This window comes from Oncorhynchus tshawytscha, linkage group LG23 (assembly GCF_018296145.1).
Source record: "Oncorhynchus tshawytscha isolate Ot180627B linkage group LG23, Otsh_v2.0, whole genome shotgun sequence".
In the NCBI taxonomy this organism is placed as follows: domain Eukaryota; kingdom Metazoa; phylum Chordata; class Actinopteri; order Salmoniformes; family Salmonidae; genus Oncorhynchus; species Oncorhynchus tshawytscha.
In genome coordinates, this window is record NC_056451.1 from 24,687,149 (window position 1) to 24,713,072 (window position 25,924).

The 25,924-nt window shown below is 47.2% G+C and overlaps 2 protein-coding genes across 4 annotated transcripts; one reads left to right on the forward strand and one right to left on the reverse strand.

Annotated features, from left to right (window-relative positions):
- Window positions 1–622: 622 nt before the first annotated feature.
- LOC112247615 (lymphocyte activation gene 3 protein) lies at window positions 623–3,930 on the forward strand. Its single transcript, XM_024416425.2, has 8 exons — window positions 623–819; window positions 978–1,110; window positions 1,386–1,594; window positions 1,839–2,099; window positions 2,237–2,542; window positions 2,736–2,993; window positions 3,329–3,450; window positions 3,553–3,930. The coding sequence occupies exons 1-8, from the start codon at window positions 774–776 to the stop codon at window positions 3,661–3,663; spliced, it is 1,446 nt and encodes a 481-aa protein (XP_024272193.2). The 5' UTR covers window positions 623–773; the 3' UTR covers window positions 3,664–3,930.
- plekhg6 (pleckstrin homology domain containing, family G (with RhoGef domain) member 6) lies at window positions 3,931–23,810 on the reverse strand. 3 transcript variants are annotated; one of them, XM_024416421.2, is made up of 15 exons: window positions 23,685–23,810; window positions 14,218–14,440; window positions 13,868–14,002; window positions 13,451–13,588; window positions 10,727–10,822; window positions 10,468–10,518; window positions 9,620–9,769; window positions 9,342–9,452; window positions 8,240–8,389; window positions 7,838–7,975; window positions 7,591–7,710; window positions 7,175–7,307; window positions 6,920–7,035; window positions 5,312–6,738; window positions 3,931–4,831 (listed from the first exon to the last, which is right to left on the reverse strand). In XM_024416421.2, the coding sequence occupies exons 1-15, from the start codon at window positions 23,702–23,704 to the stop codon at window positions 4,621–4,623; spliced, it is 3,219 nt and encodes a 1,072-aa protein (XP_024272189.2). In that variant the 5' UTR covers window positions 23,705–23,810; the 3' UTR covers window positions 3,931–4,620. The 3 variants fall into 3 exon arrangements, with proteins under 3 accessions (XP_024272189.2, XP_024272192.2, XP_024272191.2); XM_024416424.2 differs by lacking the exon at window positions 23,685–23,810 and having other exon boundaries at window positions 13,868–14,000; window positions 14,218–14,348; XM_024416423.2 differs by lacking the exon at window positions 23,685–23,810 and having other exon boundaries at window positions 14,111–14,244.
- Window positions 23,811–25,924: the final 2,114 nt, after the last annotated feature.

Sequence of the window (25,924 nt, forward strand, 5' to 3'; positions counted from 1 at the left end):
TGTTGGTGAGCTGGTAACTTTCAGCAGTGAGAACTGCATGTTGATCAATGTGGAAGGATACAGTGGTTAGACTGTGCAGACTTTCGGCAACCCTGTACTTCCTGTAAGTTCCACTGAGTAGAAATACAATAGATACACTAAATGCAGGGTTCAAATGAATGGGTCACTCTGTCAATGGATATATAAATACTGTGTATTACAGTACTGCATGTTTCTGATGATATGATGTATGTTTTGTGATACAGTGTTTTTTATACCACTCTGTACCTGTAAGGTAATTAAAGGTAGAGTATCATATCAAATTCAACTTTGCAGAACTTGAGCAGAGAGAGAGAGGGGGAGGGAAAAAGAGAAAGTTGGGGGGAAGGGAGAGAGAGAAAATAAGGGGAAGGGAGAGAGAAAGAGAAGGGGGCAGAGAGAGCAAGAGAGAGATGGGGAGGAGAAAGAGAATCCGTGGGAGGGAGCATGTAGGATTCCCTGTTTGTGTGGCTGACAGTTTCCATGTTGCGTCAGTGAGACTGACACAAACCGCATCAAAGACCGCCTCGTTGCTCATGTCACATGACCAGGAGAGGGACTACCTGTTTAGACACCTCCCTCTTCCCTCTTCCCACAACTCACACCTACAGGCCTTTATATACCCAGCCCCAATTGACAGAAACACACACAACAGAAGAGAGATCAAAGAGGGACACAGATACTAAGCTAGGTTTGCAACGACAATCTGTTGATCAAAACGTCAGAAGGAAGGAGAAAAGAGAAAAGAAGAGACCATGTGGCAGTTTCTCCTTCTCTTGGGAACATCCCTGTTAGTGACAGGTGAGATCGTACAGATGATCTGTAGTCATTGTTTTTTAAATGAAAATGTGTTGCAATGTAAACCGATTTAAAGAAATGTTATGACATGCTTTGATGTGTACTTACGGATGGAGGATTGGGTATGTGTGTGTATTCAGACAGTATGTGTATTTGTTCAGGGGGTCGGTGTCAGTGTCTGTCTGAGTATACTGAGATGTTCGCAGAGGCAGGGTCCCAGGCAGTGTTACCCTGCACGTGTCGCTCTCCCTCCGCCTCTGCAGCCGTCATCGTCTGGAGCAAGGACCTTGAGGGGTACGACTGCCTTTCTCTCGGTCCATGTCTTTCATGCTCTCCTCCTTATTCATCTCTCTCATCCTCTCTGTCTCTGTCTACCTGTGTGACTCCAATATCCTCAAAGATTCCCATTTTCATCTTTCTCTATCCTGGTCTTTCTTTCTCTTGATTAATACATTTTTCTGTATTGACAGTGTTCTATAGGAGAGCATAGCAATGCATTGCTATTGATCTGTATATCTGTACAATACAAGTGTCATGTTTGAAACGTAGCATCTCTTCCTCTCTCTCAGGACAGTATGGAGAAAGGGAAAGAGTGGACTGGAGCACTGGGGAATAGGAGCTGCCCAGCGTGTTCGATGCCCCCATTTAGAGGTTGGAGCTGGTGACTACAGCCTGTACATAAAGGAGGTGAGGGAGGAGGACAGCGGGAAGTACACCTGCATGGTGCAGGACGGAGAGAAAATCCTCTCTAAGAGGATCCTCCTCAGGGTCATCAAAGGTAAGGGGCTAAAATAGACAGTAACTTATATGAAATACCCTGTGGACAATTAAATGAACTTTCAGTGATATTTACATTCATTTTAAAGTGATATTTACAGTTATTTTAAAGTGATATTTACATGCTGTAATAACAAGGTATACCTATATTTATCTGATGTTTATCATACATTCACACATATCATAAACCTGTGAATATGATTAACATCTCATTGCTCTTACTTACCCATGTCTTTCTTTCACAGTATCCATCTCCCCACCTGCTCCAGTGGAGGGCAACAAAATCACGATCACTTGCAGTGTCACTCCATGGCCACAGGAGGCGACAGTGAGCTGGATGCTCAACAAGAAGCGAGTTTACCCTGAGAGTGCAGATTATGTCCTTTCAAAGAACCAGGCGAGTGTTTTGGAGAGCAAGGCATCTGCAGGCATGATGGGTAACTGGAGCTGTGTAGTGCATAAAGGGAGGAAACAAGGGAAGGCCACCACGGCCCTGACAGTGAGAGGTGAGGGCTCAGACACGGTGATGTCATGTTTGGAAGGAATAAAACATTGAAATGCAGCTGATATATTGAAGACGTTTCCTATGTCTTTCTCCCTTCTCTCCTATCCATCACCTTCCCCCATCTCTTCTCTCGCTCAGGTATCGTTAACCCCTCCAGTGCCAGTGCCAAGGTGTATGCTGAGGTGGGGTCTGCTGTCACCCTCCCCTGTGTGTTCTCCACTGGACTCACCCCATCAGACACAGCCTGGGAGAGACTGGACACCTCTGGCTCTGCTCTCCCACTCCCACCCTCCTTCAACCTGTCCTCCCTGCTATCCCTCCCTCCCTGGGACAGGTCTGTGGGTGTGGGGCAAGTGGGGCAGGGCGACGGGGGCAGGTACAGGTGCTCAGGGACAGTGGAGGGGCGCCGGGTAGCAAGGGAGATGCAGCTGGTGACTGCCCAAGGTGAGCCAGGCATAAAAAATGGATGATGGTATGATATTGTAGCAGTCTCCTCATTTGAATGCCTAAAGTGAGTTGCCCCGTTCTGCAAAATGGCAAACATTGAAGGTAAATGTTTGAGATGAGATGGGCAAATGGTGCTTTATAATTAGCAATCACAATGCTAATGATGATCCTGTGTGTTCGTGCTACTCAGTGCTCAGCAACTCACCGTCTACCCAGAAGGCCCCAGTCTCACTGACCTGTCACCTCAGCGATGCCAGCGAGGTCACTGAATACGAGTGGGTACGAGTGACCTATGACCTCAATGGCACCCAATCAGAGAGCTCCGTCCAGAAAGGGAGGGTCCTGGGGATCAACAAAGTGTCAGACAGGAACTCTGGCGAATGGGCTTGTCGATTCCACGGGAAAGAAGGAGCTCTGGGGAACGTGACATACCACCTACATCTGATGAGTAAGTCCTATCTGCCTACTTTGATTCACTGTCTATTTGCATGGATCTAGGTAGATGCAGACACAATTCAAATGCAACAAATATCACCAATATGTAAAAAAATGTCATAATGAGACACAGGGGCGGAAGGTAGACTAGCAGTTAAGAGCGTTGTGCCAGTAACCGAAAGGTCACCTGTTCGAATCCCCAAGCCGACTAAGTGAAAAATCTGTGGATGTGCCTTTGAGAAAGGCACTCAGCTCTAATTGCTCCTGTAAGTTGCTCTGGATAAGAGCGTCTGCTAAATTACTCAACTGTAAACTAAAGTCTATCCTCGGTCTGTCTTGGTTGATCAGGTCGTCTGATGGGAGATAATGAGACAGGTTCTTCCAGTAATGTTGCCATGGTAGCCGGCCTGGGTTTCTTCCTCTTGGTGCTGCTGTTGGTCTTGGTGCAGATGTACAGGAACTATCGGAGGGTACGTTCAACTACAGCTGTGTGTGTTTTCCTTAAATCCACGTTGACATGGAAAATACGTTTTTAAAAGGTTTATGTAATAGTCATTTAATCTCCTCTACAGCGCAAGCTGATCCTGCAGTACCCTGCCCTGGAGACCATTGTTCACACCATTGCTAATGAGAGAGAGGACAGAGAGAGGAACAGAGTGAAAGAAGATGAGATCTCCAAATAGACGAGTCTCTGCAATATGACATTTGAAATCATTTGACATGTCTATGATCAGTTGGGAGATTATGTGGTATTTGTACATATTAATTCAGTGCAGACAATTGTAGCAGTTTCTTTCCTACTTTCACAAAAAACATGTGATTGATCTTTTATTTGAAATGTGATTGATTTTGTATATGTATGCCTTATTTCTCACTACCGGCACCTTAACCACCTATTAGACTTTTGTAATGTAATGAATCACTGAGAATACAATTGTCTAAACACTTCATTGGTTTAAATATGTCTCTTTATTACAATATATCAGTATGAATCTCCCCAATGGATCACAATACCAAATATGCAGTTACTCTTATAAATTAACAACTCAAATGAAGTTCAATGAAACATGTCATTCTATGTATACACAGCATTTCAGTTAACTGACACCACATCAAAAAGTACACTTGTATAAGACAGTACAGGCGTCTACAGATGTAGGATCTTAATAATGCTGCAGCAACAGGATTTGAACATTTAGTCCATAATGTTGCTTGATCAGCCAAAAGTAGGCTACATGAAAAGTGCAGTACTGTTAATATAACAGTGTGTTAGTGTGGCTTTTCAGTACATTTATGTAAATCACAAAGCTCATCTCCATTTCCTGCGATGCAGGAAAAACCTCAGCAACAAAAGAGGGATCAAATGAAGATCCTACATCTGTAGCTCTAACAATATTATGCAGGTTGAAGAAAATGATTCTGATGTTCACTCAGACTCATAATCACAAACTCAAAATCACACAAACATTCCATGTAACAAACTGAAATCAAACATTTGGTGGCAATCAGCTCACTCAATCAACATCTAGCTGTGGAAAAGTATCACTCCGGCACAGTGAAAATCTCAAATGACATATTATTCCCCATAAAGTGCAGATAAAGTCATGGAGAATGAAGGGCTCCCAGTAGCCTATGCAGAACTACACCTGACTAATTGTCCCGTCCTCATGTGTGCCAATTCGCTGGATGTCTCTCAAGGTCAAAGTTTGGCTGAGCCCCAACGCAGCCACTTCCCACCACTCCTCATCAACACCAACGCCACTGTCCTCTGGGGTCAGCTGATCCAGGACCTCATCGGCTTCAAAGCACCAGCCTGGCCAATCAACGCTGGTGCCATCAGGGAAGGCGGGGCTAGAAGAGAGAGGGGAAAAAACTTTTACAATGGAGATAAGCTTGTTGGATTGCAAATAGCTTAGTCACAAGATTTGTTTCTGCTTTAGTCTACTTCCATGTTGTTCACTGGAATGTTTGGCGTGACATTAACAAAGTAGTTGGCTAAAGTGGACACCAATCTGGTGATCAGGCTAGATTGGTTATAATGACGTGGTTGTCATGACATGAAACATGGTTACGGGTGGCATGTCATGGTTATGACAGTAAATGCAACTTCCAAGAATAACGATTTGAACATAGTGATCCTACACTACATGGTAATCAGCCCAGTAGGTAGAGTGATAAAATAACCCAGAATAAAACTGTTCCATAGTGGTCATCAGCCACCCACACCTACCTGACTGAGTCATTTCAATAGATGAATCTTCAAACTGATCATGAATACTTTGAAGACGTTCTTTTCTTTTATTTCCAACTGAGGTTTGATGTAAAACTCACCTGCTCTTCTTCTCCTCCTCCTCATCTCCGTCCACCCTCTCCTCTATCCATCCCTGACTGACACTGGGGGCCAGCCGTCTGACCAGCTCCACCTCTTCCCACTCAGTCTCTCTATCCCCTTCACTGGGCGACTGGGACGTAGTGGTGGAGAAAGACGGAGAAGGAGGAAGAGCCCTTGTTCTGAAGGTTGGAGATTTCCCTTTTCCCTCTCTTCTCCCTCCGTCCTTTCTTCTCTCCTTGGCCCGGTTCAAAATGCTCTCCAGAGGGGAGGGGTGCAAGTATGGATCCAACCCAGGAGGGGGAGAGTGGGCTATTTGCGTGTTGGAGGGCTTGGCTGAGATCAGAAGAGAACTATATCCTTCTTGGAGGATGATATCTGGTATGGACACGCTCCTCTGAATCTTCAACTTAGGCCTTTTTGGGGTGTTTTCCTTTTCTTTAGAGATGTCTTTGGGCAGCTCTTGCTCAGAGAAAGCGTGGGGCTCTGGGGAGAACTCTCTCTCTGCAGGCATGTCCCAGAACACCCCTCCGTTCATCTTCAAGGACCCCAGCTTGAGGACCAGGTGAGAGTCAGAGCTCTGTCCGGAGGAACCTGAGTTGTGTTGGTAGGAACCTCTGAGTTTCTGTTTGCAGTCTGAGTCAGAGTTGGAGGAAGAGTTTGTGCGTGGTGCAGACTGGGCCATCCCAGAGCTGTCAGACCCACTTTGTGACATCTGAGGGGTAGCAGTCTGCTCAGTGTTTATTGGTCTTCTCCTGCGTAACCGTGGTGAATTCAACTTCCGAGAAAACCTCCATGATTCCGCTAAAGCCTCCTCCTCTCCTGATTGGGTGAGCCACGAGTTCCTCATGGCTTGTTGCTCCACTGACTGGGGGGCAGAATTCCTCCGTGTGGATGTGGCTCGTCCTCCCTGTGAGAGCAATCCTTGGGATTCCATTTGACAAATAGCGATAGAATCTTTTCGATTGTTTTCCCTGCATGGAGAAAGTGGGAAAGTGCTGGATTGGTGTCGTGGGTAGTCTATGTCGTAGTCTATGTCAGGATATCTGCCTAGCAACAGGTTGTGTGGGCCGTTGGGTTTGGGTTGAGGTTGGAAGAATGATTGGTTATGAATGTCACTGAGCTTGCGTGGTTGTCCTGGTAACATTGCATCTTTATAGTCCACTGGTTCCTGAGTTTGTTGTTCTGCCTCCGTTGCTATGGACACCAATGTTCCATTCACTGATTGGATGAGGAGTTCCTCAACAGGTTTCACCTCCAAAGAGGAAGTGATCTCTGCTTCTGATTGGTCAGGAGGCTGATCAACTGATTCCTCAACGGTCATCTTGGGCTCTGTAGGGGGTGTGGCTTGTTCCTGAAGCTGTAGGTCTCTCTGTTTGGTCTGCAGTCGTCTGCTGACCTCTGTCTCTCTCAGGCCCTGCAGTGTTTCCTGTCAATGAATGGAAGAAAGAAAGAGGGATAAGAGGAGAGCATCGATATCACTGTATGTTACACATTATGTACATTGTACATCTAATCATTCATTCATTGATGTAATACTAAAGAGACTAAAATGTAACTACAATAAATCATGTCATTACCATTTTAGTCAGTATTTTCTGTCTGTTTACCTGTGCCTCGTGGATGGTGAAGACCCATGTAGAGCAGCTCTCTGGGCTGGAGGTGGAAAAGGTGTAGACATTCGCCGCACAGCCCAGAACACTCACCTCCACCACCACAAACGAACCTAGGAGATAGAGAGAGGGAGAGATAAAGAGAGAACTGTCATTTAAAACTCTACAAATGGTCTCTGTAGCAAGAGACAGAGCAACGTTTCATCTTTCCACTTCTAGGATATGTACTGTATGGTCAATGACTGTACTCACAGCCATCTTTGAGTGTGTCACAGCGTGTTCTATCCAGGGCCAGTGGGGGGCGAACTACCTTCAGTCTCTCTGCCTTCTTCTGGACCTTGGTCACCAGCAGCACGTCAGAGAAGAGCAGGGCTGTCACCTCCAGCTTCACCACATAACAGTCGCAACAAGCCCAAAGAAACATGACATCTATATTTTACATGTTAGTCATTTAGCAGATGCTCGTATCCAGAGCAACTTACAGTTAGTGCATTCAGCTTAAGATAGCAAGGTGAGACAACCACATATCACAGTCGTAGTAAATACATTTTTTCTCAAAGTAGTTATCATCAAAGTCCGTGCTAATGAGATAATAATATTAGGAAGAATCCTCTACATGGAAGTCAATGTTTCAATGGAACAGAGTGAGATTCTGTCACTCAACCTACCTTGTGATCCTTCCTTCCTCTGATCTTCAGAGTCTCCTCCAATAGCAGCTTGCGTATGACCCCAGGACCCACCCCTCTGACAGGGCACGTCAAATCAAAACTGCATAACTCTCTGACATGCTGTGGATGACATCAACATTGACTACTCACTATCTGCGTCACACATTACAGTATCTATATCGTTTTTTAAGGTTGGTGTAGTTTCCTATCCTGTACTCTGTTCCTAGCTTTTTCTTCTCTCTTTCACCTTTTCGATTTCCTCATTCATCCCCTCCATCACGTCATATCCCTCTATCTTCTGGGCGGAAAGCGAGAGGGCCTGCTCATCATCCTTAAGCCTCAAGTAGTCATTGATGCTGTGCAGAAAGCCATTAACACAGGCCAACTGGAGAGAGAGAGAGAGAGAGAGAGAGAGAGAGAGAGAGAGAGAGAGAGAAAAAAAAAAAACAGAGTGAGGGATAGAGTGTGTGGGACAGAGAGATTTCCTTAATTTGCCTTTTCATCTATTACTAGTAGAGGCAATTAGCGATTAGCTAGTAAGAAAATGGTGCTGGAACGTGTAACTTCCTTTTCTAATGAACATGAACAGCCTCAGGCCTGGCAAACTGAATTAAAAGGCCTTGATTGAAAAGGCCAGCTCTTCATTCACCATGCCCCTGAGTGTGTGCTGAGTGTGGGGAGCCTGGGTGGTCTTGAGGACAGCCTTCAGCAGCAGGGGGTACTTGGTGATCCTCTGGATGGGTTTGGCCTGCATATCTCCCAGACGCATCCGCTCACACTGGGGGTGTGCTTCCACCCACTATGGACGCGGAGAAAAACATTATTTTGTGTCTTCTAGTCTCTAGACCTTATACCCAAAGTTATGGCCTCGGTAGAACTCATGTAAATACAGTGTTGTTACGGTGTATGAAATATTATTGTTACATGGTACTGGACAAATTCAAAGTCTTGAAAAACTCATAATGGAGATTCTTTGAAAAAGCTGTAAAAGTGCTTAGACAGCAAAAAACAGCCCAAAACACGTTCTAATCTTTAAGAAGACAATGTGCAGGCTAGGCTCTCTGAGTCATTAGGTCAGAGCGTTGGTGTAACAAGTGTTTGGCCTTCAGGATATTACCAATAACAGAAGGCCTGGATATGGTGATCATCAAAACCACTAGAACATGATCAATAACAGAAGAAGTTCTGCGGATGCTATGACTCAATTCACTGATCCATACTGTGTTACCGTAATGAAGGGTAGTTTGGAGAACCATGTGTGTGACGCAGAGTGAAAGGGTGTGCATGCAATATGTAAACAAGAAGGGGGCTTGTGTATGAAGTGGTGTGTGTGTGTTTGTTTCCGTCTCCCATTCCATGTACCATAAAGCTGCTATTGGCAAGGACATTCTCACCTTTACCGTTAAGGCAAGTTCTACCAACAAAATACAACCTAGCTCTCTGGTACCCTGCAAACCATGATCCCTTCTGTGTTTTCCACCCTGAGGTCTGAGGTAAGTATCACATGTTGTTAATGCTTTCTGTTCATACTGAGACATGACCTAGACATGAACGCCTTGTTGACCTGGTGGCTACGGAGGTGAGACAACTGCTCTGTGTCAGCAGTCATGGACAGCCTTTCTGTGTGAAGAAGAAGGTGCTATCTGTTTCCCTATGTGTCCAGATATCCTTGTCCTGAGAAGTTTATATGAATTATGATTTGTGGATTCAAATAAAGTATTAAAAAATGTGTGTGCGTGTGTTTAACTCACCATTAAGTAGGTGTGGAAGTGCAGGTTGGTGTCTGTCAGTTTGCTCGTAATGTCCACTGTGCTCTCCTCCTTACAACAGTAATGCAGATAGGTGGAGAAACGCTCAGGGAACTACAGACAGAGGGTGGGGATGGGATTAGACAAAGATTGCTGTAAACAAACATGTTTTAAACCCATGACCCGTGTTTCCATTCCTTCCTTTCACCCCCGTTTGACCCTTATACTTTCATCCCATATGTGAACCTGATACTAGATCTGATTGATAGTCAGTACTGTACCTGCAGGCATCCTGCCTCTAACCTCATGGGGTCAAAGGGCTTCCCCGTCCTGCGGACTTCCTGTAACATGGGATACATCACTTCCTGCCAGAAGAGCCGGTGGGCGCTGAGGATGGAGGGAAGGTTGGAGAAGAGGCTCTCAGGTGTCACCTGAAGAAGAGAGGGACAGGAAAAAGAGAGTGATGATAATCCTGCTTTCTTGATTTTGAACCTACAATCTACCCCACATCTCTTGTCATTATGTGTTGAAGTTTGTGTTTGTCTAAAGTCAATAAAAAGATATGATAGTTGTAGACCTTTTGTGATAAAAAAGATGAAGAGGGTAATTGTTTGACAAAGCTGCAGTGTCTAGCTGAAGAACTCTGCAGAACTCACTCCCCCACATTCTCAGATACTTTCCACATTCTCAGATACTTTCCACATTCTCAGCAGGAATTATCTAACATTCTGTTATTGAGCTGAATGTTCCATCTGCCCTGGTGTGTTCTGTGTCAGATAGAGCAGATATTCTCAGTGTGTTAGTATGTCAGCTCAGCAGTATGCACTGTATGTACAGTATGTTGTACTACAGCAGTCGGTTTCAACTAGGCCCAAGGGCCTGCCCTTGAACTGTATACTGGTTTTAAATTCAACCAAAGGTCAAAGTCATTCATGAAAACACACACACCTGAACCCAGTCAGATCATGCAAGATCCAGCTCAAAAGCACATGCTTAGTTCATTGCAACACATCTATTTGAGTGGTCAGCCGGGAAACACAGATAGGCCCAAAGACCAGAGAGTGAGTTCTAGAGAAAATGTCCCCTACAGAAAACCCTGTGAATGAGAACTCAGCTCATATAGACTGACCTCTAAGAGGAATCCATGCTGGTGCAGGTTGGTAAGAGATGCCATCACCAACTGAGAAATATAATGACACAAACAAACACGGGCATTGAAAAATGACATTGCAATAAAAGATGCTATACAGATAACAGTTACTATTCTCATATTTCTATTATGAATAGCCCATGGTTGTTATGGACACATCACTGAAAGACATTGATACGTTTTCAGTAATGAGAGTAATGACAGTAATGAGAGCAGGGTGTCTGTCTGTCTGTCTTACATCAGTGACAACAGTGAGCTTGTTGATGTAGGTGAGCTCAGTGTGGATCAACTCCCACAGTGCCTCCTGATGGTGCCTCTGGGTCTTACACATCATCTGATCAGAGAGAGGGAGGGAGAGAGAAAGGAATGAAGGGGGATGGAAGGGGGAGGAAGGGGAGGGTGGGAGAAAGAGATATGTTGTAAAAGGTAGGAGAGAGAGAGAGATATATGTTGTAAAAGGTAGGGAGAGAGAGAGATATATATGTTGTAAAAGGTAGGGAGAGAGAGAGAGATATGTTGTAAAAGGTAGGGGAGAGAGAGAGAGAGAGGGTGGGTGGGAGAAAGAGATATGTTGTAAAAGGAGGGAGGGAGAGAGAGAGAGAGAGGGGGGTGGGAGAAAGAGATATGTTGTAAAAGGGAGGGAGGGAGAGAGAGAGAGAGAGAGGGGGTGGGTGGGTGGGAGAAAGAGATATGTTGTAAAAGGAGGGAGAGAGAGAGAGACAGAGAGAGAGGGTGGGTGGGTGGGTGGGTGAAGGAGATATATTGTAAAAGGGAGGGAGAGAGAGAGAGAGAGGGGTGGGTAGGAGAAAGAGATATGTTGTAAAAGGTAGGGGAGAGAGAGAGAGAGAGAGAGAGGGTGGGAGAAAGAGATATGTTGTAAAAGGTAGGGAGAGAGAGAGAGAGAGGGAGAGAGGGTGGGTGGGAGAAAGATATATGTTGTAAAAGGGAGGGAGGGGAGAGAGAGAGAGAGAGAGAGAGAGGGGGGGAGAAAGAGATATGTTGTAAAAGGGAGGGAGAGAGAGAGAGAGAGAGAGGGTGAGAGAAAGAGATATGTTGTAAAAGGTAGGGAGAGAGAGAGAGAGAGAGGGTGAGAGAAAGAGATATGTTGTAAAAGGGAGGGAGGGAGAGAGAGAGAGAGAGAGAGAGGGGTGGGAGAAAGAGATATGTTGTAAAAGGGAGGGAGGGAGAGAGAGAGAGAGGGTGGGTGGGTGAAGGAGATATATTGTAAAAGGGAGGGAGAGAGAGAGAGGGTGGGTGGGTGGGAGAAAGAGATATGTTGTAAAAGGTAGGGAGAGAGAGAGAGAGAGAGAGATAGAAGGAGGGAGAGAGAGAGAGAGAGAGGGTGGGAGAAGGAGATATATTGTAAAAGGTAGGGAGAGAGAGAGAGAGAGAGAGGGGGTGGGTGGGTGGGAGAAGAGATATATTGTAAAAGGTATGGAGAGAGAGAGAGAGAGAGAGAGAGAGAGAGAGAGACGGTGGGTGGGTGGGTGGGAGAAAGAGATATGTTGTAAAAGGTAGGGAGAGAGAGAGAGAGGGTGGGAGAAGAGATATATTGTAAAAGGTATGGAGAGAGAGAGAGAGAGAGAGAGAGAGATATTGTAAAAGGTAGGGAGAGAGAGATATGTTGTAAAAGGTAGGGAGAGAGAGAGAGAGATGTTGTAAAAGGTAGGGAGAGAGAGAGATGTTGTAAAAGGTAGGGAGAGAGAGAGAGAGGGAGAGAGAGGGGAGAGAGAGATATGTTGTAAAAGGTAGGGAGAGAGAGAGAGAGAGAGAGAGAGAGAGAGGGAGAGAGAGATTTGTTGTAAAAGGTAGGGAGAGAGAGAGAGATGTTGTAAAAGGTAGGGAGGAGAGAGAGAGAGAGAGGGTGGGAGAAGGAGACATATTGTAAAGGGTAGGGAGAGAGAGAGAGAGAGAGAGAGAGAGAGAAAGAGATATGTTGTAAAAGGGAGGGAGAGAGAGAGAGAGAGAGAGGGTGAGAGAAAGAGATATGTTGTAAAAGGTAGGGAGAGAGAGAGAGAGAGAGGGTGAGAGAAAGAGATATGTTGTAAAAAGGGAGGGAGGGAGAGAGAGAGAGAGAGAGAGGGGTGGGAGAAAGAGATATGTTGTAAAAGGGAGGAGGGAGAGAGAGAGAGAGGGTGGGTGGGTGAAGGAGATATATTGTAAAAGGGAGGAGAGAGAGAGAGGGTGGGTGGGTGGGAGAAAGAGATATGTTGTAAAAGGTAGGGAGAGAGAGAGAGAGAGAGAGATAGAAGGAGGGAGAGAGAGAGAGAGAGAGGGTGGGAGAAGGAGATATATTGTAAAAGGTAGGGAGAGAGAGAGAGAGAGAGAGAGGGGTGGGTGGGTGGGAGAAGAGATATATTGTAAAAGGTAGAGAGAGAGAGAGAGAGAGAGAGAGAGAGAGAGAGACGGTGGGTGGGGAGAAAGAGATATGTTGTAAAAGGTAGGGAGAGAGAGAGAGAGGGTGGGAGAAGAGATATATTGTAAAAGGTATGGAGAGAGAGAGAGAGAGAGAGAGAGATATTGTAAAAGGTAGGAGAGAGAGATATGTTGTAAAAGGTAGGGGAGAGAGAGAGAGAGATGTTGTAAAAGGTAGGGAGAGAGAGAGATGTTGTAAAAGGTAGGGAGAGAGAGAGAGAGGGAGAGAGGGAGAGAGAGATATGTTGTAAAAGGTAGGAGAGAGAGAGAGAGAGAGAGAGAGGGAGAGAGAGATTTGTTGTAAAAGGTAGGAGAGAGAGAGAGATGTTGTAAAAGGTAGGGAGGGAGAGAGAGAGAGAGAGGGTGGGAGAAGGAGACATATTGTAAAGGGTAGGGAGAGAGAGAGAGAGAGAGAGAGAGAGAGAGAGAGAGAGAGAGAGAGAGAGGGAGAGAGAGATATGTTGTAAAAGGTAGGGAGAGATCATTCATATTAACTAGATAATATGCCCATCATGACTTGCATTGGTCAGAAGGTAAATCTGGTTACCGAGTGATTGTGTACTATATCAGTCCAGTTGTTCTCCAGTGTGGCTCCTGTCCCCTCCCCCCCCAAGCTCCAGTTCAGACATACTGGTACTGGGAACGCCTCCAGAGTCCGCTTCAGAGCATCCAACTGCCCTGCGCCCTGACAGAGAGAAAGAGAGAGGGGGAGAGATAATATGTATATTATATCTATTATATACACACACATATATACATATATTCCACCAAAGTATCATCAAAATTAGTTAGAAATGGGCCCTTAGCAGATATGTTTGAGTGAACAATTGTAGTGTGCATTTGCGGAACTTTTATTTTCAGCAAGTATGTGGACAGTGGCACTGGCTGTGCATGTCTGTGCATGTGCGTGTCAGGGTGTATTCATGTGTGTAGAGGACGAGTTAAGTGCGTGGGAGGAAAGTACCTCAGGCATGGGTCTCTTTTCAGTCGCTCCCTGGCTGAACAGGACCTGTCTCAGTGCTGCTCGGGGTTTGAAACTTCCAGACGCTCCCTTACTCACCGTGGTATAGTCCGCCACCACTTTCTGCTTCAGCTTCCTCTGAATATGATGGAGAATATAATGTAAATATACAGTTTGTGTTTGCTGTGGTAGCCTGAATATTAGGAAGTTCACATAGCCTTCTGGTTGGCTGGGTGAAGTTTCTACCATTTGGCTTCAGGACGTAGATTAAGTGTCATGGTGGCCTCAAGTTTAGGGTTGATTTCGATCTGATCTTGCATCTACAAATGGAAGCTGAAGTTCATAGCCCTCACATGGTATCCCACAGTATTGAATCTGCGTTTGTCTGCTGACACCCTGTGGTTGGTAGCTGTCTCTGCAGCCAGACTTAGTCCATCTGTCACGCCCGCCTCTCTCTCCACCTCCCTCTGTCTCTCCCCCTCTCCTCCATTCCTCCACTGCTCCACCACTTCCTCTGGCTGAGTCACATCACCTCCCCTTCCTTCGTTGAAAGAGGTTGTTGCTTTTGAGGAAAGGCTGAAGAGATAAGAGAGCATAAACACAATGTTGGCCTATTGCTTGGGGCCTACAGAGAGAGAGATGGAGGGAGAGAAGCAGAGGGAGAGATGGAGGGAGAGAAGCAGAGGGAGAGATGGAGGGAGAGAAGCAGAGGGATATATGGAGGGAGAGACGCAGAGAGAGAGATGGAGGGAGAGAAGCAGAGGGAGAGATGGAGGGAGAGAAGCAGAGGGATATATGGAGGAGAGATGCAGAGAGAGAGATGGAGGGAGAGAAGCAGAGGGAGAGATGGAGGGAGAGAAGCAGAGGGAGAGATGGAGGGAGAGAAGCAGAGGGATATATGGAGGGAGAGACACAGAGAGAGAGATGGAGGGAGAGAAGCAGAGGGAGAGATGGAGGGAGAGAAGCAGAGGGATATATGGAGGGAGAGACGCAGAGAGAGAGATGGAGGGAGAGAAGCAGAGGGAGAGATGGAGGGAGAGAAGGAGAGAGAGGGAGAGATGGAGGGAGAGAAGCAGAGGGATAGATGGAGGGAGAGACACAGAGAGAGAGATGGAGGGAGAGAAGCAGAGGGAGAGATGGAGGGAGAGAAGCAGAGGGAGAGATGGAGGCAGAGGAGAGATGGAGGGAGAGACGCAGAGGGAGAGATGGAGGGAGAGATGCAGAGGGAGAGATGGAGGGAGAGACGCAGAGGGAGAGATGGAGGGAGAGACGCAGAGGGAGAGATGGAGGGAGAGAACAGAGGGAGATGGATGGAGAGGAGAGGATGAGATGGAGGGAGAGACGCAGAGGGAGAGATGGAGGGAGAGACGCAGAGGGAGAGATGGAGGGAGAGACACAGAGAGAGAGATGGATGGAGAGACACAGAGGGAGAGATGGAGGGAGAGAGAGGGAGAGATGGAGGGAGAGAGCAGAGGGAGAGATGGAGGGAGAGACACAGAGGGAGAGATGGAGGGAGAGACACAGAGAGAGAGAGATGGAGACACAGAGAGGAGATGGAGAGAGCAGAGGGAGAGATGGAGGGAGAGACGCAGAGGGAGAGATGGAGGGAGAGACGCAGAGGGAGAGATGGAGGGAGAGACGCAGAGGGAGAGAGAGATGGAGGGAGAGACGCAGAGGGAGAGATGGAGGGAGAGAAGCAGAGGGAGAGATGGAGGGAGAGACACAGAGAGAGAGGGATGGAGAGACACAGGAGAGAGAGATGGATGGAGAGACAGAGAGAGAGAGATGGATGGAGAGACACAGAGAGAGAGATGGATGGAGAGACACAGAGGGAGAGATGGAGGGAGAGACACAGAGGGAGAGATGGAGGGAGAGAAGCAGAGGGAGAGATGGAGGGAGAGACACAGAGAGAGAGATGGATGGAGAGACACAGAGGGAGAGATGGAGGGAGAGACGCAGAGGGAGAGATGGAGGGAGAGACGAGAGAGGGAGAGATGGAGGGAGGGAGACGCAGAGGGAGAGATGGAGGGGAGAGACACAGAGAGGGAGAGATGGATGGAGAGACACAGAGAGAGAGATGGAGGGAGAGACACAGAGGGAGAGATGGAGGGAGAGACGCAGAGGGAGAGACACAGAGGGAGAGATGGAGGGAGAGACGCAGAGGGAGAGATGGAGGGAGAGACGCAGAGGGAGAGATGGAGGGAGAGACGCAGAGGGAGAGATGGAGGGAGAGACGCAGAGGGAGAGATGGAGGGAGAGACACAGAGGGAGAGATGGAGGGAGAGACGAGAGGGAGAGATGGAGGGAGAGACGCAGAGGGAGAGATGGAGGGAGAGACGCAGAGGGAGAGATGGAGGGAGAGACACAGAGGGAGAGATGGAGGGAGAAACACAGAGGGAGAGATGGAGGGAGAGACGCAGAGGGAGAGATGGAGGGAGAGACGCAGAGGGAGAGATGGAGGGAGAGATGGAGGGAGAGACAGAGGGTGAGAGGGGGAGGGAGAGAAGCAGAGGGAGAGATGGAGGGAGAGATGCAGAGGGGGAGAGGGAGGGAGAGATGCAGAGGGAGAGACACAGAGGGAGAGATGGAGGGAGAGACGCAGAGGGAGAGATGGAGGGAGAGACGCAGAGGGAGAGGGGGAGAGATGGGGGAGAGATGCAGAGGGAGAGACAGAGGGTGAGAGGGAGGGAGAGAAGCAGAGGGAGAGATGGAGGGAGAGATGCAGAGGGGGAGAGGGAGGGAGAGATGCAGAGGGAGAGATGGAGGGAGAGATGCAGAGGGAGAGATGCAGAGGGAGAGATGGAGGGAGAGATGGAGGGAGAGACAGGGTGAGAGGGAGGGAGAGACAGGGTGAGAGGGAGGGAGAGAAGCAGAGGGAGAGATGGAGGGAGAGACAGAGGGTGAGAGGGAGGGAGAGAAGCAGAGGGAGAGATGGAGGGAGAGATGCAGAGGGAGAGAGGGAGGGAGAGAAGCAGAGGGAGAGATGGAGGGAGAGACGAGAGGGGAGATGGAGGGAGAGGAGAGGGAGAGATGGAGGGAGAGAGGGAGGGAGAGAGAGGGAGGAGAGAAGCAGAGGGAGAGATGGAGGAGGGAGAGATGGAGGGAGAGACGCAGAGGGAGAGATGGAGGGAGAGACGAGGAGGGAGAGATGGAGGGAGAGACGCAGAGGGAGAGATGGAGGGAGAGAAGCAGAGGGAGAGATGGAGGGAGAGACAGAGGGTGAGATGGAGGGAGAGAAGCAGAGGGAGAGATGGAGGGAGAGAGCAGAGATGGGGAGAGAGGGGGAGGGAGGGAGAAGCAGAGGGAGAGATGGAGGGAGAGACGAGGAGGGAGAGATGGAGGGAGAGACGCAGAGGGAGAGATGGAGGGAGAGACGCAGAGGGAGAGATGGAGGGAGAGAAGCAGAGGGAGAGATGGGGGAGAGATGCAGAGGGAGAGATGGAGGGAGAGAAGCAGAGGGAGAGATGGAGGGAGAGACGCAGAGGGAGAGATGGAGGGAGAGACGCAGAGGGAGAGATGGAGGGAGAGATGCAGAGGGAGAGATGGAGGGAGAGAAGCAGAGGGAGAGATGGAGGGAGAGACAGAGGGAGAGAGGGAGGGAGAGAAGCAGAGGGAGAGATGGAGGGAGACAGAGGGAGAGAGGGAGGGAGAGAAGCAGAGGGAGAGATGGAGGGAGAGACAGAGGGAGAGATGGAGGGAGAGACGCAGAGGGAGAGATGGAGGGAGAGATGCAGAGGGAGATAGGGAGGGAGAGAAGCAGAGGGAGAGATGGAGGGAGAGATGGAGGGAGAGATGGAGGGAGAGATGCAGAGGGAGAGATGGAGGGAGAGATGGAGGGAGAGATGGAGGATGGAGGGGGAGAGGGAGGGAGAGAAGCAGAGGGAGAGATGGAGGGAGAGACAGAGGGAGAGATGGAGGGAGAGAAGCAGAGGGAGAGATGGAGGGAGAGACACAGAGGGAGAGATGGAGGGAGAGACAGAGGGAGAGATGGAGGGAGAGATGCAGAGGGAGAGAGGGAGGGAGAGATGCAGAGGGAGAGATGGAGGGAGAGATGCAGAGGGAGAGATGGAGGGGAGAGACAGAGGGTGAGAGGGAGGGAGAGAAGCAGAGGGAGAGATGGAGGGAGAGACAGAGGGTGAGAGGGAGGGAGAGAAGCAGAGGGAGAGATGGAGGGAGAGACAGAGGGCAGAGGGAGGGAGAGAAGCAGAGGGAGGATGGAGGGAGAGACAGAGGGAGAGATGGAGGGAGAGAAGCAGAGGGAGAGATGGAGGGAGAGATGGAGGGAGAGATGGAGGGAGAGAAGCAGAGGGAGAGATGCAGAGGGAGAGAAGCAGAGGGAGAGATGGAGGGAGAGAAGCAGAGGGAGAGATGGAGGGAGAGAAGCAGAGGGAGAGATGGAGGGAGAGATGCAGAGGGAGAGAAGGAGGGAGAGAAGCAGAGGGAGAGATGGAGGGAGAGATGGAGGGAGAGATGGAGGGAGAGACAGAGGGTGAGAGGGAGGGAGAGAAGCAGAGGGAGAGATGGAGGGAGAGATGGAGGGAGAGACAGAGGGTGAGAGGGAGGGAGAGAAGCAGAGGGAGAGATGGAGGGAGAGATGGAGGGAGAGAAGCAGAGGGTGAGATGGAGGGAGAGATGCAGAGGGAGAGAAGCAGAGGGAGAGATGGAGGGAGAGACAGAGGGTGAGAGGGAGGGAGAGAAGCAGAGGGAGAGATGGAGGGAGAGATGCAGAGGGTGAGAGGGAGGGAGAGACAGAGGGTGAGATGGAGGGAGAGATGGAGGGAGAGTCCAATGCGGGGAAATTAAACTTGAGGAACTAAGAAGGACAGAGGAACTTACATTTCGAACAAAACACACACATTGATACCTCCCATTTAGCATGATCACAGTAAATAAAACCAAGACATGGGCGGCAGAATGTAAACCGCTACAGGCCATTGAAACACAATGTAGTGACAAGGTATTGTGGCCTCAATACCACTTTGTTTCTGCCTCAGTCAAGCTGTTATGATCTTGCCAAAAATCTATAATGATGATGACAATGATTACCTCTATGCAATGATGAATGCATTGTCAGGTACGCAGGCTAGCAGTAAGGGGGACATAACAGAGATGACAGGAAAAGCCTCAGTGAAACAAGGTGAAGAACTCTAGACAATCTGACACTGGTCGAGTCACACAGGGCTCTCAGCTTTAGTTACAGTATGACCAAGGTGAAACCTCAAAAACAACTACACCTTACACAAATTCACGCATGCCTGACCCTCACCCAAATACACCAACTACAGTATGTCCTCTAAGGGCTTTGGGTTACATAGCAAAAATGTACCTTGAGTTCACAGCCATACATCCATCACACCAAAGACATCAACCTACAGTAATCTAGAGCAGGGCTTCCCAAACTGGGTCCTGGGGCCCTCCCTGGGTGCATGTTTTGTTTTTTACCCTAGCACTACACAGCTGATTCAAATAACCAACTCATTGTCAGCTGTGGGTAAAAACCAAAACGTGCATCCAGGGGGTGGCCTAGGACTGAGTTTGGGAAACCCCAATCTAGAGCTTTAAAGCAGTGAATAATACACACATGATACGATATACACACATACTGCACACTTTCAGAGAGCGTAACTAGTCTCTCTCACACATACAAACACAATCCACGCCACAGTGCCTAACATCAAAACTCCATGACATCAGTGATTTAATCATAGATACTCATGACTGACCCACTCTGCCCATTCATCGCCATTTACCCATTGTTGTCTTAGCTCTCCTGATCAAAACCTGTGATTGCTTTATGCCTCTCTCTAATGTCAATATTCCTTGTCTACTGCTGTCTCGGCTAGTTCTTATTGTTTCATTTCACTGTAGAGCCCTCAGTCCCACTCAACATGCCGTAGATAGCTCTTTTGTCTCACCCCCCACACATGCGGAGACCTCACCTGTCTCACCTCACCTGTCTCACCTCACCTGTCTCACCTCACCTGGCTCACCTCACCCGTCTCACCTCACCCATCTCACCTCACCTGGCTCACCTCACCCGTCTCACCTCACCTGGCTCACCTCACCTGTCTCACCTCACCTGGCTTAACTGGTGCCTCCACTTTACCTCCACTGTACTCACATCCTACCATACCATTGTCTGTACATTATGCCCTGAATCTATTCTACCACACCCAGAAATCTGCTCCTTTTATTCTCTGTCCCCAGCGCACTACAATAGACTATCCTACTCCTCCTCTGTTCCTCTGGTGATGTAGAGGTTAACACCTGTAGCCTCCAGTTCCACTCCTATTCCCCAGGCGCTATCATTTGTTGACTTCTCTAACCGTAAAAGCCTTGGTTACATGCATGTTAACATCAGAAGCCTCCTCCCTAAGTTTGTTTTACTCACTGCTTTAGCACACTCCGCCAACCCTGATGTCCTTGCCGTGTCTGAATCCTGGCTTAGGAAGGCCACCAAAAATTCTGAAATGTCCATCCCCAACTACAACATTTTCCACCAAGATAGAACTGCCAAAGGGGGAGGAGTTGTAATCTACTGCAGAGATAGCCTGCAGAGTTCTGTCATGCTATCCATGCTATTCTGTCATGCTATCCAAACAGTTAGAGCTTCTAATTTAAAAAATCCACCTTTCCAGAAATAAGTCTCTCATTGTTGCCGCTTGTTGCAGACCCCCCTCAGTCCCCAGCTGTGCCCTGGACACCATATGTGCATTAATTGCCCCCATTTATCTTCAGAGTTTGTACTGTTAGGTGACCTAAACTGGGATATGCTTAACACCCCGGCCACCCCACAATCTAAGCTGGATGCCCTCAATCTCACACAAATTATCAAAGAACCTACCAGGTACAACCCTAAATCCATAAACACGGGCACCCTAATAGATACCATCCTGACCAACTTGCCCTCTAAATACACCTCTGCTGTCTTCAACCAGTATCTCAGCGATCACTGCCTCCTTGCCTGCGTCTGTAATGGGTCCGCGGTCAAATGACCACCTCTCATCACTGTCAAACACTCCCTAAAACACTTCAGCGAGCAGGCCTTTCTAATCGACCTGGCCCGGGTATCCTGGAAGGATATTGACCTCATTCCGTCAGTAGAGGATGCCTGGTTATTCTTTAAAAGTGCTTTCCTCACAATCTTAAATAAGCATGCCCCATTCAATTTTTTTAAATTGAGAACAGATATAGCCCTTGGTTCACTCCAAACTTGACTGCCCTTGACCAGCACAAAAACATCCTGTGGCGTACTGCATTAGCATCGAATAGCCCCCGAGATATGCAACTTTTCAGGGAAGTTAGGAACCAATATACACAGGCAGTCAGGAAAGCAAAGGCTAGCTTTTTCAAACAAAAATTTGCATCCTGCAGCACAAACTCAAAAAAGTTCTGGGATACTGTAAAGTCCATGGAGAATAAGAGCACCTCCTCCCAGCTGCCCACTGCACTGAGGCTAGGAAACACTGTCACCACCGATAAATATACAATAATCGAGAATTTCAATAAGCATTTTTCTACAGCTGGCCATGCTTTACTCCTGGCTACCCCTACCCCGGCCAACAGCTCTGCACCCCCCACAGCAACTTGCCCAAGCCTCCCCATTTCTCCTTCACCCAAATTCCATGTGTAACTCTGTGTTGTTGTTTGTGTCACACTCCTTTGCTTTCTCGTGGCCAGGTCGCAGTTGTAAATGAGAACTTGTTCTCAACTAGGTTATCTGGTTAAATAAAGGTGAAATACATTTTTTTTTTAACACAGTGACCAAAGAAGGGCCAGACGTATACAGAATGGTGTCGTCTGCATAGAGGTGGATCAGGGAATCACCTGCAGCAAGAGCGACATCATTGATGTATACAGAGAAAAGAGTCGGCCCAAGAATTGAACCCTGTGGCACCCCCATAGAGACTGCCAGAGGTCCAGACAACAGGCCCTCCGATTTGACAGACTGAACTCTATCAGAGAAGTAGTTGGTGATCCAGGCGAGGCAGTCATTTTAGAAACCAAGGCTGTTGAGTCTGCCGATAAGAATGCAGTGATTGACAGAGTCAAAAGCTTTGGCCAGGTCGATGAAGAGGGCTGCACAGTTTTGTATTTTATCGATGGCGGTTATGATATCGTTTAGGACCTTGAGCATGGCTGAGGTGCACCCATGACCAGCTCGGAAACCAGATTGCATAGCGGAGAAGGTATGGTGGGATTCGGAATGGTCAGTGACCTGTTTGTTAACTTGGCTTTCGAAGATTTTAGAAAGGCAGGGTAGGACAGATATAGGTCTGTAACAGTTTGGGTCTAGAGTGTCTCCCCCTTTGAAGAGGGGGATGACCGCGGAAGCTTTCCAATCTTTAGGGATCTCAGGCGATACGAAAGAGAGGTTGAACAGGCTAGTAATAGGGGTTGCAACAATTGCGGTGGATCATTTTAAAAGAGAGGGTCCAGATTGTCTAGCCCAGCTGATTTGTAGGTGTCCAGATTTTACTCTGGACGGTTCTGACCTAGAATATGTGGACAACTACAAATAGCTAGGAATCTGGTTAGACTGTAAACTCTCCTTCCAGACTCACATTAAGCATCTCCAATCCAAAATGAAATCTATAATTGGCTTCCTATTTCGCAACAAAGCATCCTTTACTCATGCTGCCAAACATACCCTCGTAAAACTGACTATCCTACCGATCCTTGACTTCGGCGATGCCATTTACAAAATAGCCTCCAACACTCTACTCAGCAAATTGGATGCAGTCTATCACAGTGCCATCCATTTAGTCACCAAAGCCCGTTATACCACCCACCACTGTGACCTTTATGCTCTCGTTAGCTGGCCCTCGCTTCATATTCGTCGCCAAACCCACTGACTCCAGGTAATCTATAAGTCTATGCTAGGTAACGCTCCACCTTATCTCAGCTCAATGGTCACGATAACAACACGCGCTCCAGCAGGTATATTTCACTGGTTACCCCCAAAGCCAACTCCCCCTTTGGCCGCCTTTCCTTCCAGTTCTCAGCTGCCAATGACGGGAACAAATTGCAAAAATAACTGAAACTGGAGACTTATATATTTCCCTCAGTAACCGATCGCTGCAGCTGTACATAGCCCATCTGTAAATAGCCCACCCAATCTACCTACCTCATCCCCATATTGTTTTTATTTACTTTCTGCTCTTTTGCACACCAGTATTTCAACCTGCACATCATCATCTGCTCATCTATCACTCCAGTGTTAATTTGCTAAACTGTAATTACTTCGCTACTATGGCCTATTTATTGCCTTACCTCCCTAATCTTACTACATTTGCACACACTGTATATAGATATTTCTATTGTGTTATTGACTGTACGTTTGTTTATCCCATGTGTAACTCTGTTGTTGTTTTTGTCGCACTGCTTTGCTTTATCTTGGCCAGGTTGTAAATTAGAACTTGAGGTTGTAAATGAGAACTTGTTCTCAACTGGCCTACCTGGTTAAATAAAGGTGAAATAAAAAAACAATTTAAAACTACGTTACCACCTGTTTACATCCACTATATCTCAATCCATTAATGCTGGTGACTTCAAGTAACATTGAAACACAATCGTCTTTTTGGGTTGACACCTGTTGGTCTGTGTTAGTTCTGAGGGGAACCGCAAATCAACACAGCGCATAAAACAAACACATTACAACACAGTATAAATATACTGATTATTATACAAAGAAGAAGCATCAGATTGTCAAGGCATTGATTGAGTGTACAATCAATGCCTTGATACAAAGATACAATGTCCCAGATAGTGCCTTCACAAGTCTACTTCTACGGTAATAAAATAAAGTCAAATTAATTACCTGGCTTCGGTTGGATCCATCTTGATTCAGACAGTCATCTTTCTTTTCTGTTGGCTCTCTCACTCTTTCTCTCTTTGATTCAGTCCCTCCCTATCCTGCCTCCTTCCCTCCCTTTCTCTAGCACCCCTGCCCTCTAACTGGCCTGACGAGAACAACTGGATTTCTAAAATAACTCATCTGCACTACGGCCTAGTTCATGTGTAGCAGTGGTGTTTGTTATGAGGGTGGCGCTGATTCATTTCTTTTGACTAGATGGTTTGTGTTGTTTCATGTCAATCAGTGATATTGATCATTCTGAGGAGGTAATAGTTCTACAGGAAGTGATCATGTCCTCTAAAACCCTGTCTGAGGAGTCTCTACATAGAGAGACGTGAAGAGCACCGCCTATAAGGGTTATAAAACAGAGTGAGACACAGAATGGTACAGTGCCTTGCGAAAGTATTCGGCCCCCTTGAACTTTGCGACCTTTTGCCACATTTCAGGCTTCAAACATAAAGATATAAAACTGTATTTTTTGTGAAGAATCAACAACAAGTGGGACACAATCATGAAGTGGAACGACATTTATTGGATATTTCAAACTTTTTTAACAAATCAAAAACTGAAAAATTGGGCGTGCAAAATTATTCAGCCCCTTTACTTTCAGTGCAGCAAACTCTCTCCAGAAGTTCAGTGAGGATCTCTGAATGATCCAATGTTGACCTAAATGACTAATGATGATAAATACAATCCACCTGTGTGTAATCAAGTCTCCGTATAAATGCACCTGCACTGTGATAGTCTCAGAGGTCCGTTAAAAGCGCAGAGAGCATCATGAAGAACAAGGAACACACCAGGCAGGTCCGAGATACTGTTGTGAAGAAGTTTAAAGCCGGATTTGGATACAAAAAGATTTCCCAAGCTTTAAACATCCCAAGGAGCACTGTGCAAGCGATAATATTGAAATGGAAGGAGTATCAAGACCACTGCAAATCTACCAAGACCTGGCCGTCCCTCTAAACTTTCAGCTCATACAAGGAGAAGACTGATCAGAGATGCAGCCAAGAGGCCCATGATCACTCTGGATGAACTGCAGAGATCTACAGCTGAGGTGGGAGACTCTGTCCATAGGACAACAATCAGTCGTATATTGCACAAATCTGGCCTTTATGGAAGAGTGGCAAGAAGAAAGACATTTCTTAAAGATATCCATAAAAAGTGTTGTTTAAAGTTTGCCACAAGCCACCTGGGAGACACACCAAACATGTGGAAGAAGGTGCTCTGGTCAGATGAAACCAAAATTGAACTTTTTGGCAACAATGCAAAACGTTATGTTTGGCGTAAAAGCAACACAGCACATCACCCTGAACACTCCATCCCCACTGTCAAACATGGTGGTGGCAGCATCATGGTTTGGGCCTGCTTTTCTTCAGCAGGGACAGGGAAGATGGTTAAAATTGATGGGAAGATGGATGGAGCCAAATACAGGACCATTCTGGAAGAAAACCTGATGGAGTCTGAAAAAGACCTGAGACTGGGATGGAGATTTGTCTTCCAACAAGACAATGATCCAAAACATAAAGCAAAATCTACAATGGAATGGTTCAAAAATAAACATATCCAGGTGTTAGAATGGCCAAGTCAAAGTCCAGACCTGAATCCAATCGAGAATCTGTGGAAAGAACTGAAAACTGCTGTTCACAAATGCTCTCCATCCAACCTCACTGAGCTCGAGCTGTTTTGCAAGGAGGAATGGGAAAACATTTCAGTCTCTCGATGTGCAAAACTGATAGAGACATACCCCAAGCGACTTACAGCTGTAATCGCAGCAAAAGGTGGCGCTACAAAGTATTAACTTAAGGGGGCTGAATAATTTTGCACGCCCAATTTTTCAGTTTTTGATTTGTTAAAAAAGTTTGAAATATCCAATAAATGTCGTTCTACTTCATGATTGTGTCCCACTTGTTGTTGATTCTTCACAAAAAAATACAGTTTTATATCTTTATGTTTGAAGCCTGAAATGTGGCAAAAGGTCGCAAAGTTCAAAGGGGCCGAATACTTTCGCAAGGCACTGTAGTTGACTGAGGAACAAGGTGATTGAAAAACAGGATAACTGTCAAATGACGGACAGATCAGCAGACATGTAGAGAGGACGTGGGAAGGGAAGTGGAAAAGGTTAGAGAGGGGATGTGGCGACAGATGAAGAGAGAGGGAGGGAGAGAGAGGACAGGGTAACGATAGCCAAAGACAGAGAGGGAGAG